Source organism: Planococcus citri, chromosome 3 (genome assembly GCF_950023065.1).
Source record: "Planococcus citri chromosome 3, ihPlaCitr1.1, whole genome shotgun sequence".
Lineage (NCBI taxonomy): Eukaryota > Metazoa > Arthropoda > Insecta > Hemiptera > Pseudococcidae > Planococcus > Planococcus citri.
The window spans coordinates 25,138,904-25,163,974 of record NC_088679.1 but is presented as its reverse complement, the minus strand read 5'-3'; the positions used below and the strand labels follow the sequence as shown (position 1 = coordinate 25,163,974).

The 25,071-nt window shown below is 33.1% G+C and overlaps 2 protein-coding genes across 3 annotated transcripts in view; one reads left to right on the top strand and one right to left on the bottom strand.

Moving 5' to 3' along the window:
* Atg16 (Autophagy-related 16) overlaps nt 1–25,071 on the top strand; it is a 452,024-nt gene that overhangs the window by 63,507 nt on the left and 363,446 nt on the right. The gene's annotated exons all lie outside the window — the stretch shown is intronic.
* Nucleotides 1–25,071, bottom strand: part of neo (neyo) — a 152,426-nt gene that overhangs the window by 44,205 nt on the left and 83,150 nt on the right. For both annotated transcript variants that reach the window (XM_065357131.1, XM_065357132.1), the window contains exons 3-4: nt 15,513–15,816; nt 3,367–3,568 (exon numbers count right to left, since the gene is read on the bottom strand). In XM_065357131.1, coding sequence (XP_065213203.1) covers nt 3,367–3,568; nt 15,513–15,816 — 506 coding nt within the window. The remainder of the gene's footprint in view (nt 1–3,366; nt 3,569–15,512; nt 15,817–25,071) is intronic.

The window sequence follows — 25,071 nt, the reverse complement described above, 5'->3', positions numbered from 1 at the left end:
TATACAAATGTCTCTGTGTTAATCTTCTTGATAATTAATTTTCCAACCCATGATGGGCAAGAGCGGGGGCGCATGAGTCGATTAAACGACTACTACCTTAGCTTAATTGATATCTGTTTACACGTCGCTGACAAATATGTCACTTAACCTGCAAGAACTAAGCGCAACTACGAGTACTTGAAGCCAGAGGTATCTGCCAGATAGTATTATGACAGGCGTGACTCATTTTTTGTCCCAAATACCAACTCTCATAAATTATGTATTAACCTTGTTTCGGAGAGTACCTATTTTTTTCCTACAAATAAATATTGCTCGGTGTGAATAGGTTATTTACAAAACGGCTCGGTTATGTTTTATTTTTCGCTCTTAACGACCAAAAAAATTTTCGCGTTAATACAAATCAAACATCTATATGCAAGTTTGGAAAGTGTCACATCGTGTTTGCGCACACGGTTCCCACTTCCCAGTGGTGCATTTTATATACAAATAGTTGCTGAAAAATATACAGATAAAGCAGTTATGGTAATTAGAAATATTCGTCGTCTTGTTTTTAGCAGACTTTTATATAGGTGGGGAATTTTTTTTTTTTTTATAAATCATCTCGGGAGAAAAAATACATTTAGAGGTGGAAAGTACTGCAGTATATATTTTTTATCAATATAAACGTGAAATCTTTAAAATAGCACACAGTTGTAATTGCCTTATAGAAAGGAATCACACGCCGAGTAGGAAAATCATCTACCTATACACCTACATGTCCTTGTCTCTCCTCGGATACCTTCCATTTAACTGTTATATTATTAAATTAATGAGATACCAGTTCTACTACTGATGCCATTTTCATCGTGTAGTCGATACCGTTTACAAATATTACGCGTTTTTAATGGCCTATATGGGATTATTTATTAGAGTGCTGGGCACTAACGATAAAAGAGATGGGTTAGAATGGTAATGAAAACATTTGGGGGTAATGAATACCAAACTTGTGTTGATTTTAGAGCGAGGAATTGGTTGGAATATTGTATTTGCGAGATTTGTGCTAGTATCAGACTTAGTCTGCGTGTGTTATTTTGAAGCAAAATTATGTATAACCTTTTTTTACTGCATTTGATTTCGTCTACAAAAAATATTACCGGCAATTTTTTTGTCAGCTGGATCGTTTCTGGCCAAACCAGCCCGATTTAGGTTCGGTGCTTCGATTTTTTTCAAAAATTTTTAGAGCTTTTGAATTATAAGAATTATTTTTTATTGTGAACAGGGCACCTGAAAACTTGGCAAACCACTGGTCACAGGATTTTTTTCGATTTTCAGAAATTTTAGTGGTCCAAGCTTTTACAAAAACTAGATAAGTACCTAAACCAAACTTCAGGAGGTCAGTGGGTGGGGGGGGGGGGGGGTAAATCGAAACAATGAGCTGATATTAGAAGTCAGTGCTCTGGCAATTTTTTGAATCGTTCAAATTGCCTATGATCATTTTGGCTGGAGTTGTATTAGAACACTTGAAAATATTATCATCACTCGTTATCCGTTGAAATTGAAAAATTTCAAATTTTCAAATTAGAATTTCTTCTTTCCATTTCTGAAGGATAGCAGAATTTCAGTGGACGAATTTTTGATATTTTTCTATTTCAATAGAGGGGAGAGAAGGGATCCGACCATTTATTCATGACGTTTTCAGAGGTCAAAAATTTTATGTTTTCAATAAACACTACAAAGTGATGAAAAAAAATCAAAATTTTGGTGCGAAATTTCAAATTTATCAATTTAATTAGAAAATGGAAAAAAGCAAAAAACAGGACCTTTATCAGAAAACAGAAAACAATTTTTCCTGGATTGATAACCGGGGGGGGGGGGGGGAATCACGGTAAATTTTATTTAAGTCAATTTTTTTCCATTTTCAAAACAAACTGCATATAGAATAAAAACAAAATCAAAATCAAAACTCAGTACTTCCAATCAGAAGAAAAAAACGTGGAAATGGGTTGATTTAGAGAAATGGAAACAAGAAGGGCTTATAAACAGGAGGATATTTAGCTGTTTGAAAGTCCTGTGTACTGCTTATTTCAAATCTCTACCTACGAATTTGTCTAGATTTTTTTTTTTGCAAAAATTGATCAAAAATCTTGTTTTATTGCTTTGCTTTTCTTAGTTCTCTAATTTTATAACATCATCTTTGATAAATTTTAACCACTCCTCTCTCCAATTGAAGTACCTATTTGAAATAATTTTCTGTTGAAAGTGCCTGTCGTTTTTTTTGCTATGTTTTTCTATCTAACTTTTTATTTGTCCATTTATTTGTTTTTCTCCCTGAATATTGTTTTTTCAAAAATTTTCAACTTGGAAATTTGTAAAAATTTCTTTTCAAAAGTCCTGTTTTTTCGCCAAAATAGCAAAAAATCTTGCTTATTTCTGATTTATTTGAAAAAGTTTCATTTATTTTTGAATTCATTTTTTTATTTTATTTTTTATTATTTTTTTCAGTTTTCTTTCAAAATAGAAAAATGTTGATTTGGATAAATTGTCGACTCCCCCCCCCCCCTCCCTCCAAGGACTCAGGAAAATATTTGACAATTTTTCAGCTAAAAATCCTGTCTCCTGCCAAAAATCAAACATTGACATTTTCTCTATTTTATTCTCTTCCTTTCACAATTTTGATTTTCTGATGCATTTCTAGTTTCCTTCGCAAAATAGAAAAATTATGACCAGAAAAAATTTTGTCAAGAAGAAATTCTGATCTGATCCTATCCATCTCCTCCTCTTTCCTCCTCCAATTGAAACAGCTGAAAAAAAATCTGCTTTATTCTGAGTTGTTCTGCTTTTTTACCGGAAAAACTGTTGCTTTCAATTTTTTCTCATTTTGGTACTTGATGTTTAATTTTTTAAAATCTGTTCTAATCAATTTTGAAGAATTATAAATCTCGTTAAAACTGCATCCCTTCCCACCCTATCCTATCCGAAATAATTTTAGAATTTCATTCGTCCAGCTATAAAATTGGAATGTTTGACTTGTGATTTTTTGAAAGAAGCCTTCAGTTCTCAAAACTGATTTCAAAGTGGAGCAAATCCTCGCAAAGTTCTCATTATTTTTTTCAATATATCGAGTTATCAAGTTAGGTTCTCGATAAATTGAACTTGAACTGAACGTATTCGTGAGCCTTGGGCTATTCGCACGCACCGCTGTGCTCTAAATAGGAAAACCTAGGCACCTGTACCTACGAGTATTTCAAACTCGTTGATTTTTCCAGCTCCATAAGTAAATATAGCGATAAAAGACAGGTAATAATTAGCAAAGACAAATGATGGGTGTTGGGCGACGGACGTGAAAAATACTTAAGCACGATGGCTTATCAAGTTGAAAGAACTCACCTGCAGGAAAATTCTCTTTCTCCTAGGCACATTTCTAGACAATCTTGTCTACTTGTAGCGGTAGTCTTCTTCTTAACGTATCCGTTGAGACGAAAGCCTTGTACTCGATCGAAGCACCAAGCTTTTTCGCAAGGTTTGATACCCAAGCAGGTTTTTTGAGCGTATATGGTAAACACCGGGAATTGTGATTTTGTCAACGCACCTGGAAAAAATAAATGACACGATTATAGAAATTTTTTATAAATGTAGCTGGATGAAGACCACCCGCACCCTGTATAATATTCGAATTGTTGCAGTTTTTTTTCTTTCTTTAATGGATACAGATACAAACTATGTACATGCAAGATGAGCATATGATGGATGGATTCTCATTAAATAGTCGTTGTCCTTTTAGTGACCGGCCAAAGGTTATGTATCTAATAAGCGTATCTAACTGGGGGAATGTTCATCTTGTATACACCTAGTATATACTTTATAGTTATACTATATACTAGTATTAGAACACGTGTCATATATATTTTTTATCTATGGATGAATTACCACTGCATTGTGTGGTCTTGGCCGCCAAGTGACCGCAAATGGTTCACTAATCCTGTAAATTGTCCAGATCGACACCGCGAGTAAAAACCTAAATCACGTTCTGCGAATAACTACATCCATATTGGATATTACTCTGTAGTCTGTACTCACTATACTCTGTTCGTCTCACTATCAAAGACGTGAGAATGTCTGTGTGTAAACATTTACGCAAAGGGGTTACGTTTCGGTAGACTGGGCTCACCAAGTCTCAAGTCAGTTCTGACTTTTAGGCTACCTGTGTGTCAGGTTCACGGACGTTTTTCAAAGATGTAGTTTCATTGATCGTTTTTGTTGTTTGAATAGCCATATCGAATATCGATAACGATCCTACAGAGTATATATACCTTCATATATTGCTACCATTGCACTGCACATGAGTACAGTAGAGGCACATATGGAGGCTCACCGCCACTAGTATGTCATATATCTGTTAAATGGCTCTATCATTCTACTTTCGTCTATGGTGTGTGCTCGTATTGGAGAGTGTATGTGCGATATTGTCGTCGTATGGTGGATTTCATGTACCGCTTTGCACATGGTACTCGTCGTCGTATTCACCGTGTCATCAGAAAACTACCTTACGATAACGAGCCGTATGATTTAATTTAGACAATGATGCGGTGTGAAAGTTTCAGGCTTGTGAGTTGCTTATGTGAAGAGAACGTAATTTAGGGTAACGTTCAAATTTACGAGATAAATTGATGAAAAATCGCATTCGATGAATATTTTATGTACTTGTAAACGAGGTGTAATTTTTGATGAACAATTGGTAGGTGTCGAAAAGATGCCACGTTTGTTTTGAAATAAATCCAGTTGTGTGTATGAAAATGAATGTGTGATGGAACGAATGAGGGAAAAATTGGAGCAAATTTTAGTGATGGAGTGAAAAATTGGACTTTTTAGACTTTTTTCGTGTTGGAAAAATGCTGTATGTATTAGCTAGGAATTTTACAATCAGTTCAAACGACTTGGATTGATTGATGAGATGAAGATACTTTTTCCTTTTATTTTTAAGATTCCTATTTTCACTTGTTTTTTTTTCAATTTTTATTCATTTTTTCCTTTAAATTGTGTAACAAAAATGATAAGGAAAAATGAAGGTCAGGTCCTTCCCTTTGATTTTTTGTACTTTTTTTTTGCATAAAAGTATTTTTTTTTCTTAAGGAACTCATACCCATAATATTAATTAAATTTTCAAATTTGGATAATATGTACTGGTTTCAGTAGGTAAAATTATGGAGATGACGAAAGAGTAATTGGCTTCTCCCTCTCTTTCATTTTTCGAGTTTTCAATTTTTTTTTTTTCAAATGAGCATTTTTTACACTGATTTGTGCGGGAGAGGGGGGAGGAAATACCTACCATTTTTAATTTTAAGGAAAAAAAACTAGGAAATACAAAATTGGCCACGTTCTTCAAATTTGCAAAAATTGTTTGCGTTTTGATTACAGAAGTAAGGGACAGCAGTGGAGTTTAGGGAGCGGGAAAGGAGGTATGTATCTTGTATTCAGGCGTTCAAATTTTGAGTGTGCATGTACATGGTGTCTCATAGAAAAAGTTCTATTTATAGAAATTCTTCAATAAAGTTGGAATGAAGTTGATTTTTTCAACTTCATAATCGCCTTGAAATATCTGAAGAAAAACTCCTGGATAAAAAAAAAGAATCGTGCTCCGCTGGTAGGAAATTTTATGCTCTACAATTTTTCAAGTTTCTTTTTTTTTTTTTTTGGATCCTTAGCAATGAAATTTATCTTCTATGTGCTTGGTTTTTCAAAAAAAGAGAGAAAGAAGCTCATGAATACACTTAGAACAATAGTACATATTTCATATTTTTTTTTGAAACGTAAGGATAAAATTTGATTCAATTTTTGTCGAATGATTGAAGTGTTCTGTCTTTTCTGTGAAAAGCATTTCCATTCCAGGGGCTAATAGGCAATGTTTTTTGAAGCCTGGGAAAATATTTAAACAAAGGCCCTCCGTTTACTGTGATTTTTTTTTATCAAAGTGACGGTTTGAGTGATGGAGGGGGAAGGGGATTAGTAATTCGCGAAAAATCTGATTAATTTTGAATATTCTTTCGGTTTTCATTCCCTAAAAAAATCTCTAAAAATGAAAGTGTTTGAGTAAAAAAGTGCTGTTTTTTAACAAAGTTTTGTTTAGAAAAATTAGGTTCAGAAAATTTTTAAATAGAATTCATTATAATTTGTTTGTCACTTTTTCCAAGTACGAAGTGAGAGAAGATAATAATCAGGATTTTTTAGATGTTCAATCCAAAAAATTCGTATTTTAGTTTAGGCTCTAAAAAAATGTTAAGTTAGCTACAGAAATTTTTTTGAAAAAAAACATCACAAAATGAATGAAATGTACGAGTAGGTATTTTTTTTTGAAAATGGGCATTGCTAAGTATGCTTTTGTTGTAATTTTTGAAACTTTTTAAAAGGTCTGAAGAATTTATCGTAACCAAACTTAGAATTGGTAATTTCATTTTCAATCAATTTACCTGATAAGTATATAGAAAAATAAGTTTGACTAGTGCCATAATATTCCATTAACGTGAAATTGTCCACCATATTTATTGCAATAGGGTGTCTAACAGTTATGAAAGTCATGGAAAAGTCATGAATTTTGCTCAATACATACCTAATTAAAATTTTTTTTAAAAGCCCATAATGAAAAATTTGTTCAAAAAATCAGAAAAATGAAAAAAATCAGCTGGTTCTGTTTGCAAATAACTGCAATGAAATTCAGTTGTTTTTGACATTTTTGCTGATGGTGTGATTTTCAAGAAAATTTATTTTGGATTAAATATGGCATGGCAGACAATAAATTTATGCTTTTTTTTTTTTTTTTTTTTTTTTTGTAATAGATGAGTATTAAGTACTTAATGTAGGTCTGATGCTAAAATTTAAATGAAAAATGGAAGTGAATTTGACTTTGAATCATCAATCTATTTTTTTTTCGCTTTTGTTCTTTTGGTTGGAAAATTTACTGAAAAACGTGTTTTTCGAATTTATCTTTTATTGAGGGTACGAGTAAAAGTCGACGTCACTTCGTTTCATTTTTTTATTTTTTTGAAAGATGAAAAATGAATTAAAGTTCAGCAGCGCTTGAAATTAATAAAGCTGCTTTTTTGCCGAAGGATGTTTTTGATACCTCTTCCTATATATTTGAAATCATTCTCTACCAGCTCAAACTATTTTTATTTTATTTTTCTGTAAATTAAAAAAACGCTCAAAATTCATTGATTTTTTTAACTTTTAGGTACTAGCTATTTTTATTTCTTTTCACCACAAATCGAAAAGTTATCTCAGCTTAATTTTGATAAATTACCTATCCTCTTTCCTTCTTTTTTCCAACTCTCATGAAGAATTGATCCCAACACATCATTTGAGAGATTTATAGAATCTTTTTTTGTGAACAATTGTTATAAAATATTTGAATTTGATTTCGATTTCGATTCGTTCATTCAAATTGATGCGTTTACCTATTTTCAATTTCGAGAATTTCAATCATGTGAATACATTCCGAATTAGATCGACTTTTCCTTCTACAAACTTCGAATATTTTTTGAACAAATTTCCGCTTCGCAGTACCCACTTTATTATGGAAATTCATTCCTGTGCATATACATATTTCCTCGTTGAGCTTTTCGAAACACGGTGTATTTGCCATGAATACCACGACGATGATCTCTGCGCTCGTTGTAGTTACCAGACGAAAGAAAAGATCCGTTGGTTGAAGAAGATCTGTTGTTACATAAAATGAAAAAATAAAAAATAAAGAAATGCAAAGCAGGAAGGGGAAAAGGTACAATGTACTGTTGTAATTTTTAATTTGCGTTAATTTTATTTGCATTGTAATGCATTGAACGTAATGAAAATTTAAACTGCAATATATTCCGCTGATGAATACAAATAAGATCGAGTCACGTTTTGCGCGAGATTTATACGTTGATCGTGAACTTGGTTGTAAAGTTGAAAATATGAAATAAATTTCGCCTCGTGTTCACTAGAAAAACGTGGCTAAGGTAGTAAGTTGAACAAACTGTTCGAGTGTGCGAATATATATAAAGCTTAATAAAAATTTTCGCCATCGGAGCACTACATACATATAGCATACCATAGCGCATATTTGTACTTATTTAGATATGTATTGTACGAGTATACGAGTACGAGTAATAGTTTAAGTGCAGAAATAGAGTGTTGTGCTTTAACATTGCTGGTTTGTTTATGGGTATTTGGAACGATGCAAATGGCGCCTATTTCAGAACACTTGTATCGATGTGTGTAGATTTACACTAATTTCATTCCTTAACGACTATGTGAGTTACTATGTGAGTTACATAGATTAGAGTGTTCCATAAATGAATGTAAATTGAATGAACCAAAGGTTAAAAGCTGAAATAAATTATGGTATTCTGAACATGTCCAAATAGTAAAAAGTCAATTTCCTGGTTGGAGAACTTGAAAATACCTCGAAGTGAAAGTTTCAAGAATAAATCCTGGCATCATTTTTGAAGCCAATTCAAAAAGTTCATCTAACAAAATAATCATTTTGAAATTAGTGAAATTTATAAGTATTCAAAAAAAAGGTCAAAATTGACTTTTTTAATGCAACTTTTAAAGACAAAAATAATAATGATGAACTTTCATATGACCTAAGCCTTTCTTTTTACTACTTATGCGTATTACGTACCGTACAAATACGACTGTATCGAATACTCGAACTCGAATATCTTACCGAACGAAGGCAAAGAGAAGAGGAAAAAATAACAGAGAATGAACCTTAAGCGGAGATTTGATAAAAGCAAAAAGCACGCGCATAACTGCACGATGATAATGTGCATCAGAACGCACGACGCTTGCTCTTTTCTTATCTGTCTGTTATAATCGACTTTATTCTTATACGGTCGTTAAAGTCACTGGAGCTCGAGAAGATACGTACTACACAGCCTCGCGTAATGTATCTCTTCTTATGGGTCTGCTGAATGTCCATTTGGTATGGAGTGGGCAACGCAGCTATGCTCTTTGTAGATCGCTGGGTACCTATTTTCTTGCATCGTGTCCCATTAGAGCTGCAAAAATGACAAGTTGACGAGCTATTGGCGAAATTGACGTGCATGAAGCGAGTTAGACCATTTCAATGGTCACTAACCTATTTGTTTTTTAAAGTAATGAAGTTAATGGGGTTGAAAGATTCTCCTGAGTGGAAAAAATATAGATTGTTATATTTCCTTAAAAATTTGTAAACCTTGGGAAATTCAATAAATTTGGCCTAATTGAAAATACCAGAGAATTCCAGCAAGTTTTTGAATTTTTTTTTTTTTCGTTTAAAAATTGGGAAAAATTGAAAATCACGAAACAAATGTAAAATTTTATCAAATTTTTCCTGGAGTTTTCTGTGAAAAATGATTTATCGATTTCTTCAAAGAAAATTCAGATCTTGAAATGTGATTTTCTAAGAAACGAAAAATTCAAGACAAAATTATGGAAAATTGTGTTTTTAAAATTCCAAAATTTTTAGGAACCCTGAATGTTGAAGTTTGAGTTCTGAATAGCGCATATTCCAAGGATCCCAAACTGCTGAAATATTTTCGAACTCGATTTTTTTCCCAGAAGAATTAATCAACAAATTTCAAATTAACGACCTCCAAGTTTTCTTACAAATTTGCACCCTCTTCCTCCCCCTCCAAAAAAATTGAAATCCGTCTTATTTCTCTCGAATGTGAAAGTGCTCGTGCAAAAAAACGAAATTGAAGTCAGATTGCATAAACACACGTTACTTGCAATTACTTTTTCGCTTGCATTTTTTCATCTGGTTCAAGTCTAGTTCTGCTATAAATAAATTTTTTAGCCTGTGGCATCATACGACGTACTCGTATTTTCCCGCCAGGCGTCGTAATACACATAGCTAGGTTGATTTTAAATGATTACATCGTTATTATGATCGACACCTCGTAGGGAATATTTCAACTGAACTGGTTCCGGTTTTATGTACTATTTTTTGCCTTCCATTTGCAAAGTATGCCCTTAAACTAGTAAAATTGACGAGGGAGGAATGACCTTCACAAGGGCGACTTGCAATTATATCTTTATTAAAGACTGCCACGCCTGTGGTAACATCTTTCGCGTATCTACCTATCACGTATACTATTTACTCGTTGCGTCATCAGTATAAATTACAATACGTCCATCACTTAATCGACCTTTTTCATAAGCAATAAAATAACTCTCGAGTATATTTTTGCATGTTGCATGTTGAGTAATCTCGAATCGTCGCATCACTCGTTATCGTCATGATAGTTGATTAGGCGATTGAACTCGATATAAGTAATCAGAATTTTTATTTCTAATTCATCCGCCCAGTTGCCATTTCGAGTCAAGTCTAGCGTAAAATGAATTTCGCTCGCGAAATTACATTTCGATTACAGCCGATCATGTCCGACTAACGATCCAGTAAACCACATTAGGTTCAAAATTTTCTTAATGTTTTTCTAATCAAACGACCTCGTTCGCAGAATCGGAATCACTTTCGTTTGAAAAATGACGATGTTGATTTTTTTATTCATTCTTAAAGTACCCTATCGTTTCTTAGCGTTATTGTTGTAGGTGAGAATTTGCAAATTATCTTACATACCTGGGCGTAATTTCAAAGTACCTGACCACAATTTACGACCTTTGGTTGTTCATTAGGAATATAATGACGAATCTCCCCGTCCTCTTTTTTGATATCGGTTCATAAGGCACGATGTTACGACTCGTACTATTTCGAAGACGTGAGAAAATTTTATACTAACGTCTGGCTGTACAGATAATTCTTACCTATACGTAATCAATAATCTACCAGCTAGCGTATGATACTTTTATTTTATGATCGTCTGCTCTTTATTTCAATCGCGATACTCGTAACATAACCTTGCGTGAAGAGTTCATAAGTGTCATCATTCGCAATCACGCCTAAAGGTAGCATTTTCTTAGGAAAAAAAACTACTGTCTGGTCGTAAAATTATTCCTCGTGGGTGTGCAACTAGCTTCTTGATGAAAGTTCATAGTAATGTTAAAAATGAACGATGTGAAGATTCCAGATTGACTGTAGGTTTCGATTTCAAATTTCGTCTTGGATTTCAACAAGATTTTTAAATTTGAGAACAGCTCTCGATTTTTGTCAGATACTTACTGTCTCAATAGTCAATACTTATTTTTGATTGAGGGATGTAGAAAAGGAATACGAAGAATAGGTTTATCTTTTCTTCCTCTTGAAATACTAATTACAATGATTTTGTGTAAAATTAAATAGGTAATTGAATTGAATAAGAAATTCAATTTTTCTTCATTTTCGTGCATCTCAAGTATTTTTTCTTCGGACTCTTTTTATCTTTTTTTTGTGACAGCTACCTTAAGTCACATTATTTTTTATGATGATATCCTTGAGTAATTTGGCTGAAAAATATATGATATTCTGGTGCGTTTTAAGATGGCCTCCTCCTCCTCCTCATCCTCCTCCTTTTTCGTTAAATCTGCAATGTGGTGTAGAATGATCGAAAAATACACTCTTGCAACTTGATTCACCTGAATTTTAAACAGACTAACCAATTTTCGATTTTATATGCTTCAATACCTGAGATGGCTTTGAAATTACTGTTTTTCTATTAAAAAAATTGCTGACTAGAGAAACACTTGAACCAGCATTTTCTGATTTGTACAATTAATACCGAGCCAGATCAATAGGACACATCTTGAAACCCCCTTAACCAAAATTTTAAGAGTTGAAAGTTCACTTTTGGATTTCTGGTGAATTTTTGAAAATTATTGGTCTGCTATCCTGCTTTTCTTCTGTTTTTTTAAAACCAAAATTTCAAAAACATCATGTTTTTTTGTCCAAAGTTATAAAAAAATCCCCACTTTTTGGCCAAAGTTATAAAAAAATCCCTACTTTTTGCCAAAATTGCAAAAAATCCCACTTTTAAATCAAAATTTCCGAGAAAATCCTGCCAAGTACATAACTTTTGTTTTTTTCAATCTAACTTACAAAATTTTCTATGTAGGTATTTTCCTCCATAAGTATATTTTCGAAGTGTGTTTTTAATTTTTTTCCAATTCTCATTGAAATAGGTCATTGGTAAAAAATTTTTACTGGATCAACTTTTGATCCAACTTTGTTCAGTCCTCACATGGAAACATTTGAAAAAAATTTTCTGAGTACTGTTTTCTTCTAATTCAGTTAGCCAAAAATCTTGGTTTTTTTAAACCAAAATTTCAAAAAAATCCTGTTTTTTTCATCCCCCCCCCAAAAAAAACATTCAAATTTTCCATTCATTTTCTTCCATTAGAATTTTGGTATGTTTCTTTCTATGTTTTCTAGTTCTCGTTAAAAATGAAAAAAAATTTCTGACTTTTTGCTAAAATTTCCAAAATTCTTGTTTTTTTTTTTAAATTATTTTTTCATCAATATTTTAAAGTTTTTATGTATTTTTTTCTTCTATTAGAATTTTGCATCTTTAAAAATGTTTTTCTGGACCTGAAAAAACTTCATCTTGAATAAATTTTTATCTAATTCCTCCTCTTGAAGTTGACATTTTTTTTAATTTCATGCTTAAAGTCCCATTTTTGAACGTTTGCTGTTCCATTTGTTTAGACACTTTGAACTTCTTAAAAAACATTCGTGCATACTTTTTTTAATGAAACTGTGTGAATGATTGTTTCATTTCTCCGTTCCAACTTGACAACATACTAATCTTGGATCATTCTGAAGCCTCCGCTGAGTTTTCTATATTTTCATCAAGAATTCCAAATTGTCCAAAATGGCTCAAAAGTGTTTTTTTTTTCTCGAATCGAGTAGTTGTATAGAACTGTAAACCCAATAGTCCACTTCTAAACGAATAAACTGCTCCTTGTTTATATAGTTTTCAAAAATTTATCTTTTTGTATATAGGAGGGGGGGGGGGGGGGGGTTGGGAGATTTATTTGTTCGTTTAAAAATGATTTTTGAAGTATTTTTTCTTTTTTTTGGAGATGGGGGAGAATTTCCTAGGTATGATATCCTAAAATATGTAGTCACGAATGTCCTCAGAAAGCACTAATAAAATTGTAAGTACCTACTGAAGTTCATTTTTAATTATTTCCAGAGCAATTTGAAATTCCTTCAGAAAATTGAAAATTCGCAAGAGGTTCTGCAAAGAGCCCAAAGTTGTTTTTGATCTGAAGAGCTGAATTGAAGCGAGTTTGTTTGGTTCAAGAAATGCTACTTCATGAAAAAATTAAAAATTTTCATAACAACTTTTTTCAATTTTTTGAATTTTTAAAAAATTGCAAAAAGTTGCAAAAATGAAAATATTAACATCTGAAATTTTGGTTATGGAAGTGTAAGGACACGCTTTTCCAAACTGATTGAGTTTAGTTCAGTGGTTCCCAGTTTGAAACACCTTAAAGTATGAAAAAACATGCTGGACGGGACAGCCTGTGATAAAAGAGGATTGAAAAACCAAAATTTTCACCAGCCAGTTTTTCAGACCCTAAGACAAGTATCAATAATTTTCATTAAAAAATATATCATTTGAAAATTCCAGCTTGAGGCTGATTCGCCATGTTTTACCGTATCACACAATATCTTCTTTGGCAAAAAAAATCTTAAAAACCGACATGGCCATTTTTTTCGATATCTTGAAAAAGTTCAAATGAGTTGCTCTCTATAGGTGTTTTTAGGGAATGATTCAATATCAATCAACGATCAAAAATTATCCTCAAAGGTTAGAAAATATTTTGATAATATCTAATTTCACTAGAGATGAAAAATTTCTCCAATTGCTTCAAAGTATAATAAAACGTAAGATAATTTGCATGACGATCTGCACACAATATCCAGACGATGTAAAGTGAAATAAATATTATAGAAGATGAAACCTATTTATCGTCTAAATATACTACGCCGACACATAGACTGGCCAATAATTACGAAGCCGCTAGCCTTTAATATTTGAATACGTAAATATAGTATGACGACCCAGATTCATTTGTTATTAAATTGATGAATAAGATTAATTTATGGTAATTACGAAAATGTAAAAAGCATTGTAAATATAGACGATTTAAAATTTCAGGCTCGATAACCGAGACTAATAAGTACGATACGAGTCAATTTACAGAAAAATTTTATCAGAAGTGGGTAGGAAAATATTTGAAAAATTGTGTAAATATTTTAATAAATTTTCAAATCTGATTGATTTCGGAGTTGAATTTCATCAGCCATATTGATCGTCCTCGTATAAACATTTTTTGGCCATCTTATTCGTCTCATTTATATGGTGCAATATTATACAATATTAAAAAATAAAAATAAAAATTACATATCGAGGTACACGTTCAACAAGGCGGAGAAGGAGGATGCTATGCAATATCTAAGAATCCGACGTATAGGTAGATCTCAGCAGGTAGCAATCGTTGACCCAAATCTGCGATAGTTTTCGTTGAACTGACGATGGCGACGACGTCGTCGCCGATGATGACGTGAACAATAATACAATATAAGATGGAAATCGTACAAGTAGAAGAAGCGAAACTAATGAAAATCCATACAGATACATGTGCTTTTTAACTGATGAATAATTTGTCTTTTTTTCTCTTCTGTTCGCAGGTGAGTTAACGATTGATGGAATGCGTATTGCTTTTATTTGTAAATTTTCATCTCGGTCTAGGCGAGAGATGTTGGCACGTTGATGGATAAATTATACCAAAGGTAGAATATTATTTTTAGTCGATTCTATTCGCGTTCTATGTATAGCTACGTGAGCACGATCGATGTTTATTGTAATTTCATTAATGTTGCGGTAAAAAAAAAAGGCAGAAAAACGTCGCTAAGCTGTTATTACTCGGGTGTAATTACCCATTAAACGGCTACATTGGTCACTCTCACGATACACTACACGAGTAAAGGTTTCAAAATGATAAACACCGGTGTAAACGTGTTATTTACATATTATTGCAGCGTACATCTTGGTCAGTACTTTGTGAATATTTTCAATGTACAAGTGATAGGTTTTGAACGCTTTGGGCGCGAATTTTTATCGCAATTATGGTCCCATTTGCAGCATATTTCCATCTTCGTACATGTACCTACATATCAGGTGTTTTCAATTTCCATTGTTTTAAAGTCGTCGTGTTAATCCGAAACGAAGCTATAAAGGTTTCGAGATGACAGTTTTTTTTTTATCTCGGTGTTCGTTTACTATGCCGAAGGCTAAATGGATAATCTCGTAAATTAGATTTTTTACATCACCTATAAACTATTTCATTTTTAATGGATTAATCAAAATTTTTAGAACAAAGAGGAAAACGCTGATCTCGTTTTGGGTTGTTAAAATGGTGTTGATGGTGTGTTTTTTTTTATCGTAATAAAACCCATCATCGTCGATTGTGTTTTCATCGTTGGTGGCAGCGCAATTATATTATACGCTTGTATGGTGCTAGTATATATAGTTGATCTAAATAATGTAATAGAGTGTTTTTTTTTCCTTCACTGAAAGTACCTGAGATAAACGAATGATGTAAATATGAAAAAAAAAACAACAACTTACCCGGATAGTAATCGGCGTTCGATGAAAATAACACGCAAAGGCCAGTCTCGTAGTTGACCGAATGACAAGTGTCATTACCTTGGCACGCTTCTAGACAATCGGTCAGCATCAGCGTGCCTGGTATCGAATCTAGTAAATCGTCCGGCGCTGTGAATACGTAACCGGTTACTAATTCGAAACCAATCATCTCCGGATCGCAGTCTTCTAATTTTGTTCCAGCCCTGCTTAAGGGTGCCATGGCAATAACCAAAAATACGATCCACATTTTTCTCAATGTCGGCCATTCCATTCCACTGTCGATCATCTGAAACAATTCGTGAAATTTCGTTTAGTCCAAGCTAGACGTAGACGATGTCACTATAATACATAGGTAGTTAGATATAGGGATACTAAAAACGTGTATGAGATGTCGCGTTGCATAGATGCGTATTTACGGCGAACAGAGTATGCAATTTTATTAACATAGGTTCAGTGCCTATTCTAACGTGTAGTTCCAACAATATTGTGTAGCTCCAAAAAATTGATGTGCAGTTGGAAAAAAAATTGTGCAGTTCAAAAAAAAAAACGAATTTGGGACCCATGTAACTTCATAAAAACTGCACAATGATATCAAACAAATAACCAGGTAAAAGGTAGATAAGTACATAAATGTAGTAGAAAAAATTACTAAGTAGCAGTGCCGCCCAGAGGACGGAAATGTGGTATTGCAGAATCTTTAAGGGTTCCAAAAAATTTTCAGGGGGACCCCATTTTTTTCAGAAAAAACCTAGTTATTGCCATGAGTTATGCAAAAAATTTTTATGGGCCAGTTCTTTTCACTTCTAATGATAAATAAACAAATCCAAAGGCATTTTTGTAACGCTCTTCCTACTGTTAATGAGCTATTTCTGTGGAGAAAATAAACTTTTGAGGCTTTTTTGAAGAAGTCTGGGGAAAGGTATGTCTAAACCTATTTCAAGTTTTACAATAATGTCGATCCATCATTTTTTTAAAAATTTGAAGAGTTGAAGAGCTAAAAACCATCTTATTTTTGATCTACATATCAATGGAGTTTATCCACATTTGAGCTGAATTTCAGACAGTCACACACAGTACGTTTTTTTAACCAACCTTTTTTAAAATGATTGATTAGTGGAGAATACTGGTTGAAAAAAACGTCCTTGATGTGCTTGCCTGAAAATCAAATTAAATGTGGACAAACTTGTTGAATAGACCCGAAAATGGACCACAATTTTTAGCTTCCCAAATTGATTTCCACATATTTTGTAAGAGAAATTTTGAAATTATATTTTTGGGGGAACAAAAATTGCGCTGGAAGTTCCAGAATGGCTAAATGGCTAGAAATTACAAAAGTTAGTTCATGGGAGTTAATTTTAGTTACAGGGCTCCAGGGGGAGGGGGTAAGACTGAAATATTTTCAACTTCTTTTGCCATATTTTCTCAACTTTTTACCCCAGGTACCCCCCTTCCACAGATTTCTTAAGCTATTTAGCCAGGAGTTGGAAGCAAAAATGTTGAATAATTTAAATTTTTCAAATACTTTTTGTGGATTTTCTTCGGCTTTTGGCCTGTGAAAACAAAATTTAAAAGGAGGACAGAACATACTTTTTGGAAAATTTTTAATTTTTCAAGATTTACTGAGAAAACTCACAATTTGTGAAGTACTTACCTATCAAATAATGATTTTCAATATAAAATTTACAACGTTAAATTTCAAACTTTTTGGTATTTTCGAATGAATCCTCGCACTTTTTTTTCGCTATTCTGAGTTACATAGAATAATTTTTTGCTGTTTCGTTAAGTACTTTGCACCCATACCAACCCTGTATTGATTGGGTTATGTCTATTAAATTTCTGAAGGTAATGTTTCATTTTTGAAAATTTTTAAAACATTGTACAATAGAATAATTTAAAAAATTGACAAATTTGAAAAGTGAAATGGCTGATGCAAATAGTTGATTTTCATAGCTTCAACATTTAAAAATTCTAACAATAGTTTTCAGGAAATTATAATATGTAATTTTCAAAAATAGAAACAAAGGTCTAAAGGCCCAAGCGAAGCTAGGGCAAAAGCTTTCGAAAATTTAATAATTTTTCAAAATAAAACATCACGTATTTTTTAAAGTAAAAAGTTTTCTTTTTCAAAAAAATATGAAAAATGTGCATTGGTTTTTTTCTTTTTTTGGTGGGAGGGGGGAGAAGGTATCCTTTAAAACGAATCTCAAAAAATTTCAGTCGGTATTGTGTAGCTCCAAAAAAACCTTAGAATAGGCCCTGAATTGTAGACCGGCGTTGCGGAGATTCTAGCGAACGTGTGCTCGCCTGATGAATGCGATGCGGTGATTTAACCAGTAAAATATTGCGTTATGTCGATCGTTCGGCCGGAAAATTTTTTTCAACAGTGGTTACTAAAGTGTGTACGGTTGGTTTGGTTTACGAGTATTTGTTCGGCGATTTGGAATTTTTTAATGGGATATTTTTTGAGAGATATTTTAAATTGATGCCGTTTAAAGTGAAATTTAATTTTTTTTAAAAATAAATATTGGCTCTATAATGAATTATGCATCTACCTATAATATCTTTGCGCCATTTTTTTTTTTTTTTTTTTGAAGAGAGATTTTAAACTGGAATTGGGCTGAATTGAAACTCAAATTTTGGATAAATTTTTATTAAAAGTCACAAAAACTACTAATTTTCTCGAAATGTTGACAGAAAGTCATAAATGTTCAGCAATTTTTAAAATTGAATAAGACTCCTCAGGTTAAAAATAATGATTCAATTTTTAGAATAAATTATCAACGTCTTTTTTATCCCGATCCTCTCAGGTTGAAAGCTCGAAGTTAAGCTTTGGAGCTGAAATTTGAAAATTTGAAAAAAGTCCAAGAAGCAAATTATGATATTTTTCGTGATAGGATTCAAGAAACTATGAACGGTTCTTAGCTTCAAAATTTTGATCAAAAGGTTTCAGAATTTGCGATTAAAAATTCGAAATGCTCAAAATTGAACTTTAAGTGAAAGTTTACAATTTTTGAAAGTTGGTTGTAAAAGTAGCGATTTTCAACAATTTTGCTTGAAAGGTAATGAAAAATTTTAAAAAGTGGAAAATCCTATTTTCCATGCATAAAAAATATAAAAAAATCACTGCTCAAGATGAAAAAAATATCCTCCATCTTTCATACTTGAAAATATAGCGTCCAATCCAAAATTTAAAAAAAAATGAAAAAAATGATCTATTAAGGTGGGGGGAGGGGGTAATATTTTTCAAAGCAGTGATTTTTTCTGGAAGGCATAGTTGAAAAGTAGTGGAAAGGTAGTGATTTTTTTTGGAAGGAATAGTGAAAAAGTAGTGAAAAGGTAGAGATTTTCGGACAACAAATTCCTGCAAGGACCCTGTTACATAAAGTAAAGCTACCATTTAACAATTTTGAAAAAATTGCAGTCGAGATTTTTTTCTACTCTTTATGCTACAAATTAATTCTGAAAATGAGATCTCAACGTCCATAGTGGTCAAAAAGACGCCCAAATTTTGATCAAAATTGGGAAAAAAAAATCAAAGTGAGAATGTACGTATATTGTTGCTCTTAATTTCAAGTTGCTGAGTTCGAATACCTATCGGCTTATTTCGTTCGTTGTAATTCTTCTGAATGCCCTCCCCCTCATAATCAGTGCCCTTGAATGTGATCAAAATGCCGAAATATTGAACATGATATTATCTGATGTGTGATTTATTTGCTGTTTAAGTGCATTAATTTCGAATATTTACATATTTTTCGGAATTTTTTTGCGCTAAAAAGTGATTCTCAAAATGAGATCTCAGCGTTCTTTAGAGGTACAGACATCACTAAAAGGTCAAACTTCTAAAAAAAAATCAAAAATGGAATGGCATATCGATTGCTATAGGTAATTCGAAGATGCTGAATTGCTGAGTTCGAATATTCGCTTACTTCTTCAATCTTACTCCTCTGAGCCCCTCCACCCCTTCCACAAATGCTTTCAAAAAGTGCCCTTGAATGTGATCAAAATGCCGAAATATTGAACATGATATTATCTGATGTGTGATTTATTTGCTGTTTAAGTGCATTAATTTCGAATATTTACATATTTTTCGGAATTTTTTTGCGCTAAAAAGTGATTCTCAAAATGAGATCTCAGCGTTCTTTAGAGGTACAGACATCACTAAAAGGTCAAACTTCTAAAAAAAAAATCAAAAATGGAATGGCATATCGATTGCTATAGGTAATTCGAAGATGCTGAATTGCTGAGTTCGAATATTCGCTTACTTCTTCAATCTTACTCCTCTGAGCCCCTCCACCCCTTCCACAAATGCTTTCAAAAATAATTATCATTATTTCAAATATTTATGTACCCATGTGTTTGTAAGAGACCCCTTAATGTCCTTCCGGCCTCCAATTTGGAAAAAAATTCAAAAATATATGGGAGTAGGAATCACTCTTTATCTCGTGAATTTCAGATTGAGAGGGTCTTTACTTAAGCTTACGATTTGGATTTTTATCCCGGGGACCCTTGAAAAAAATCGATTATGAAATATCGACATGTGATTACTTTCTTCTGAATTAGACCATAATAGAAAGTAAAAGTAAATACTCTTACCATATGACGATATGAAATGCATAATATCTCGCTGCTTGTGAGTTTTTATTATAAAATAACTCTGGTCGTAAAGCTTGTTCATAGATGTAATCTCTACGACTGAGCCATCTCGTCGATGACCAATACGACACGACGACACGACCTGTGACCATCAAGTACGTACTCGCGGAATGATATACCTAGGTACAGGTACAAGTACAACAACAAGTACAAGTACTAGTACTCGCTACAGGTATATATAGAAAAAGAGAGAAAATCCAGACACAGTTATATCGAACGGTACAAATACGACGATCCAAAAAGTTAATTACAATCGTCTGCAACGTGCTCTTATTTACGCGCCCGAGAATAATAGAAGTCCAATAATAATACTAAAAAAAAAAAGACAACCAGTAGCAAACCATCCAAGATGAAATTTCACGAGCACAATTGTCCTTATAGAGAGTGTACTCCTAGATACATTACAAGAGGTACACTCGTACTTCTACGTAGTACATTTGGCGTTACAACAGTAGAGAAAAAAAAAGACGATCGGTATCAGAAGAAGGAAAAAAATTAGTGTACCAATAAAACTGCAGCTCGAGAGACGAGACGCGACAAAAACAATCAACGCGTATTTCAGAATCACCGGTGACATCTCTAAAGTACACTGTCATTGTCTCTGTGTTTGGAAATATGTTCACGTAGTGGCGCATTTTTGCCATCGCCGTGCATTTAATTACATCACGTAATGACGCCGAACAACGACGAGAAAATGGAAAATGAGAAAAAAAACACCCGCGCTGTCCAGCAATAGGTCGTCGCTCGTATCAAGTGTGACAGAGAGACGACGACGGAGACTCGTCCACGAGTACGCGGCCGCCTATCAATGAACGGAAATGACACGCGGCCAGTAGGCTAATGTGACGGAAAACCTAACGGAATTTTACGATTAGCAGTTAAATTAGAAGTAGCGAAGGAGAAAAAAAACACCTCTGGTGGGTTTCCGTCGAGTATTAAAATTTATTTTATTAATACCAGACGTGATTTTGGTGTTTTTTTTCTCCCTTAGTCTTGGTGGTGTGAAAGTTGAGGGGAAGGTTCATTTTTTTGCTCTAGATTTTTTTTTTCAACAAGGGAACATTTTAAACTGACACTCTCTAATTTGAAGAATAAAACAAAACCAAGCTGGATGGAAAGAATAAATGACTTGAAACCTGCCGAAATTTCAAGCACTCATTCGACTGACATGTCAATCGAAATGGCTGCCAGTTTGTCAGTAAGGCCAACTTTTTTTTGGTAAGGTTGCTTTAAAATATTCCTTAGGATGGCCCCTTAAAAAAAAGTTGTCATAAAGGAGCGATGAGGGGGGGGGGTGCAATTATTCCTATTGTCATGTACCTATGCTGAACTACATTTGTTGATTGTGTTGCATTCTTATTTCGAGTTGAAATGATCTCGTGAAAATTTTTCACCACCTTCTCACTTCAAGGCTGTTAATTATTTGCGCTTTTCATCGTTGGCGCTTTCATGCTTTTGGAAAGCAGAGGTTCCCAAACTTGTTAGTAATATGAACTCATGACACCTACTGGATGGTATATTTAATCAGGGTGTCTAACGGTCATGAAAGTCATGAAAGTCTCGAAAAAGTCATGAATTTTGGTAGGTGGTCATGAAAGTCATGAAAAGTCATGAAAAAGTCATGAAGTTTGCTCGAAACACTCTTAAATTTTTTTTAAAAAACCAATAAAATAAAAAAAATGAAAAATTTGTTCAAAAAATAAAAATAAAATAAAAAACTGAAATACCTAATTTTTGATCTTGTAAAAAATGACAACTCTGTTCAATTTCCTCGCAATTTCAACTTTTCAGTTATTATTTTTTTTGGGGGGGGGGGAGATTTACATTTAGTAAAAATGTGAAAAATAGGTCATGAAAAAGTCATGATTTTTTGTCTGGGAGTTTTGTTAGACACCTTGTTAATTTATGTGGAGGCATTTCTTTACTGCCCTTCAACAGCATCTTGTAAATACAGGTATTTACAATGGATCGCCTCAAAAAACCAGCAGAATTGTGACCCGCTTTGACAAAACCGATCATTTCGGCAAAAAAATTTTTCCGAAATAACGACGTTTAAAATGAATTTTAACGGTTCAGAGATCAGATTTTTGAGAAAATTTTTCTTTTGAAATTTTGTCGAAATGTTTGGTTTTGTCAGAGCGAGTCACAGTAGTTGTTGACCAAATTCAGCAGCGATCTTCTTTTTCAATTTAAAATTACTGAAAAAAAACATTTTAGCCTCTGAGGTGCCCCTGGAGGAGAGAAAATGGGTCTTCAAGGAGGGGGAATTTTTGAAAAAATCATGGGTTTTTTCACTCCTCTCGCTACTCAATAAGTTTCGTTTGAATATTTTACTGAGCAGTTGAAAATTTGCAAATTGCTTATTTTTGGATAAATTGAATTTTTTAAAATTTTGTTCTTCTCCAATATTTTGCATTGATCAAGCCAAAACATCGAAATTTACAATTTCTGAAACTAGAGAAATATTTTGGAACGGAGTGGTGCCAATTTTTTAGTTATTATTGAAAATTTCAAAAAATCGAAAAACCTAATTTCATAAGTTCTTGGCTATTTTTCTTGAATTTTCGAGATTTCCAATAATGATCCAAAAATTGGCACCACTCCGTTCCAAAATATTTCCTCAGTTTCAGAAATTTTCCCTTTAAATGTTTTAGTATTGTTAATGCAAAATATTTTCTAGAAAAAAATTTTCAAAACACGAATAAACCGGTTGAGTGGCGACAGGAATAAAAAAACACAATTTTTTCGAAAATGCTCTTTCTTCGAGAGCCCATTTCTCCTCTCCATGGCACCTCCGGAGCTGAAATGTTTTCTGAGTGACTTTCCACTGTAAGTGAAGGTTAGTCAAAATTTACTGACTTTTCTGGGCAATTCACTCTAACCTACTCTGCTCTTTCACCCTTGAGAGACGAATTAAATTACGAGATACTTTTAATAAGGCAATTGAAGAAATGTCACAAGTAGATAGGAAAAAATTTGAGAAAATTTCGAATACATTTTCAATAGATTATAAAGAAAACTTTCTCGTCTCGAGTCGAATTTTCAAAATGGGTTGATTATCTTGACAGGCCTATAGTAATGTCAGTTGAAATTTGTTACCAATTTCTGTTTCTAATTGGATTTTGATTTTTTGATTCTTTTTTTTTTTCAATTTTCTTATGTTGTTAAAGCTCTGAGAAATACCTACAAATATTGTGCAAAAAACGCAAAAAGACAATTTTCCAAAAAATTGACCTTGAATTTTGCAATTATCTCAGACAAGGTTAAATGTAAAATAGAAAATTGAAAAAATTGAGTCGATTTTCATTCCAATTTGAAAAATTGCAGAGTAACTAGTCTCCTTTTGATATGTTGCACAAAATACTCCAAAATAAGTACTTGAGTAGGCACCCTGAAAATTTCATACAGATTGGTTGATTATTTTTTGAATAATACACTGCCAAAATGAACTTATTATATGAATAAAATAATCAGATGAATGACATTTTAATGCTATTTTGGGACTCCCTGCTATGCTGACGAAATTTTAGGGAAAATCGCAATCGACTATTCACCCACTTCAGAAGGAAGCTTTCTATCTTTTATAATCGGAAACTTATGAGATCAAAAGCTATGATATCAGATTCTGCGTCCAACCGGGTGCTCGATATTCGACTACCACCTCTACGAATTCTGAAGGGCACCAGGTTAACCACCCCAACTCCTCGATCCTGTATACAAAGATCTATTAAACTGGACAATCTAACGGTCCAGTCCTGTCTGAAGTAATTCTCACCACTGGAATAATTTATATATTTTATAATTAATAATTTATTATAACCCACGCTAACACCTCCCTATCGACTTTCAATTAGTGGAAAAAAGCCGACCCTGGGTAGAAAAAAAACTCAAAAAGAGCAACCCATAGTGTGATTCGAAATAAATTCACACCGAGACTCTGGCTATCGTACTAGTTATTAGATTACAAGATGTGAGGTACCTAATACGAGTAGATATCATTACAAAAGGCGGGCTAGTTATAATAAGAAAACGTTCCGTTATATTCTAGAATTACCATACGTATCTTTTCGAATTTATTATCACCTGATACACTCTAACTGGTTCCTCGCCCCCGAAACAGATCATTTTTATTTTAATAAAATAAAAATTCCTCTGACAAGTTGTTTTACCCCGATACTCGTATATTCGTGTATACTGAAGCAGGCCACATACACAATCACTAACCAGTCAAGTATCGAATCGAGTACGATCACGTAATTCTCATAATGGAATATTTCGTTGATTTGCAAAAGGTTAATGAATTTTATCCAACAATTTTGTATATGCCTAATAACGTAAAGTAGGAATAAATGCGTTGATTGAAATGTATATTTTCATTATCGTGTATAAAATGTTGATATATGACCACCCGTGAGTATAATATGTTTAGCGACCCGGCCAATGGTTTGGTGTTTCGATAAATGAACTCAAATGTTTATGATTCCACTCGTGTTGCGATCGTATTGGTATATTTATTATCTTATTTTTCTATTCTTTTGATGGGTTCGTGAGACGACGTATGGCGGCGTAAATTACCTAAACGTACACATGTGTACATAATGTTATTTTTATTACAAAAAAAAAAACAAAACAAAACAGCCATTTATCCATCAAACGAATCTATCTGTCTTTTCCCTTTCTTTTCCAAATATTCGAGCATACAAATTCGTAGCTGCAACCGCAAAATATTCCATTGCAAAGAAAAAGCATACCTATACAGGTTTGGTGAATAATTATTGAGTTTTTTGTATGCGCGTATTGTGGCGGCGACCACGTATATGAGACGAGAGGAATAAATAGTCAGATGTTTGATGGCTTCCGACCACCATTCGCATTCGGCAATGGGAAC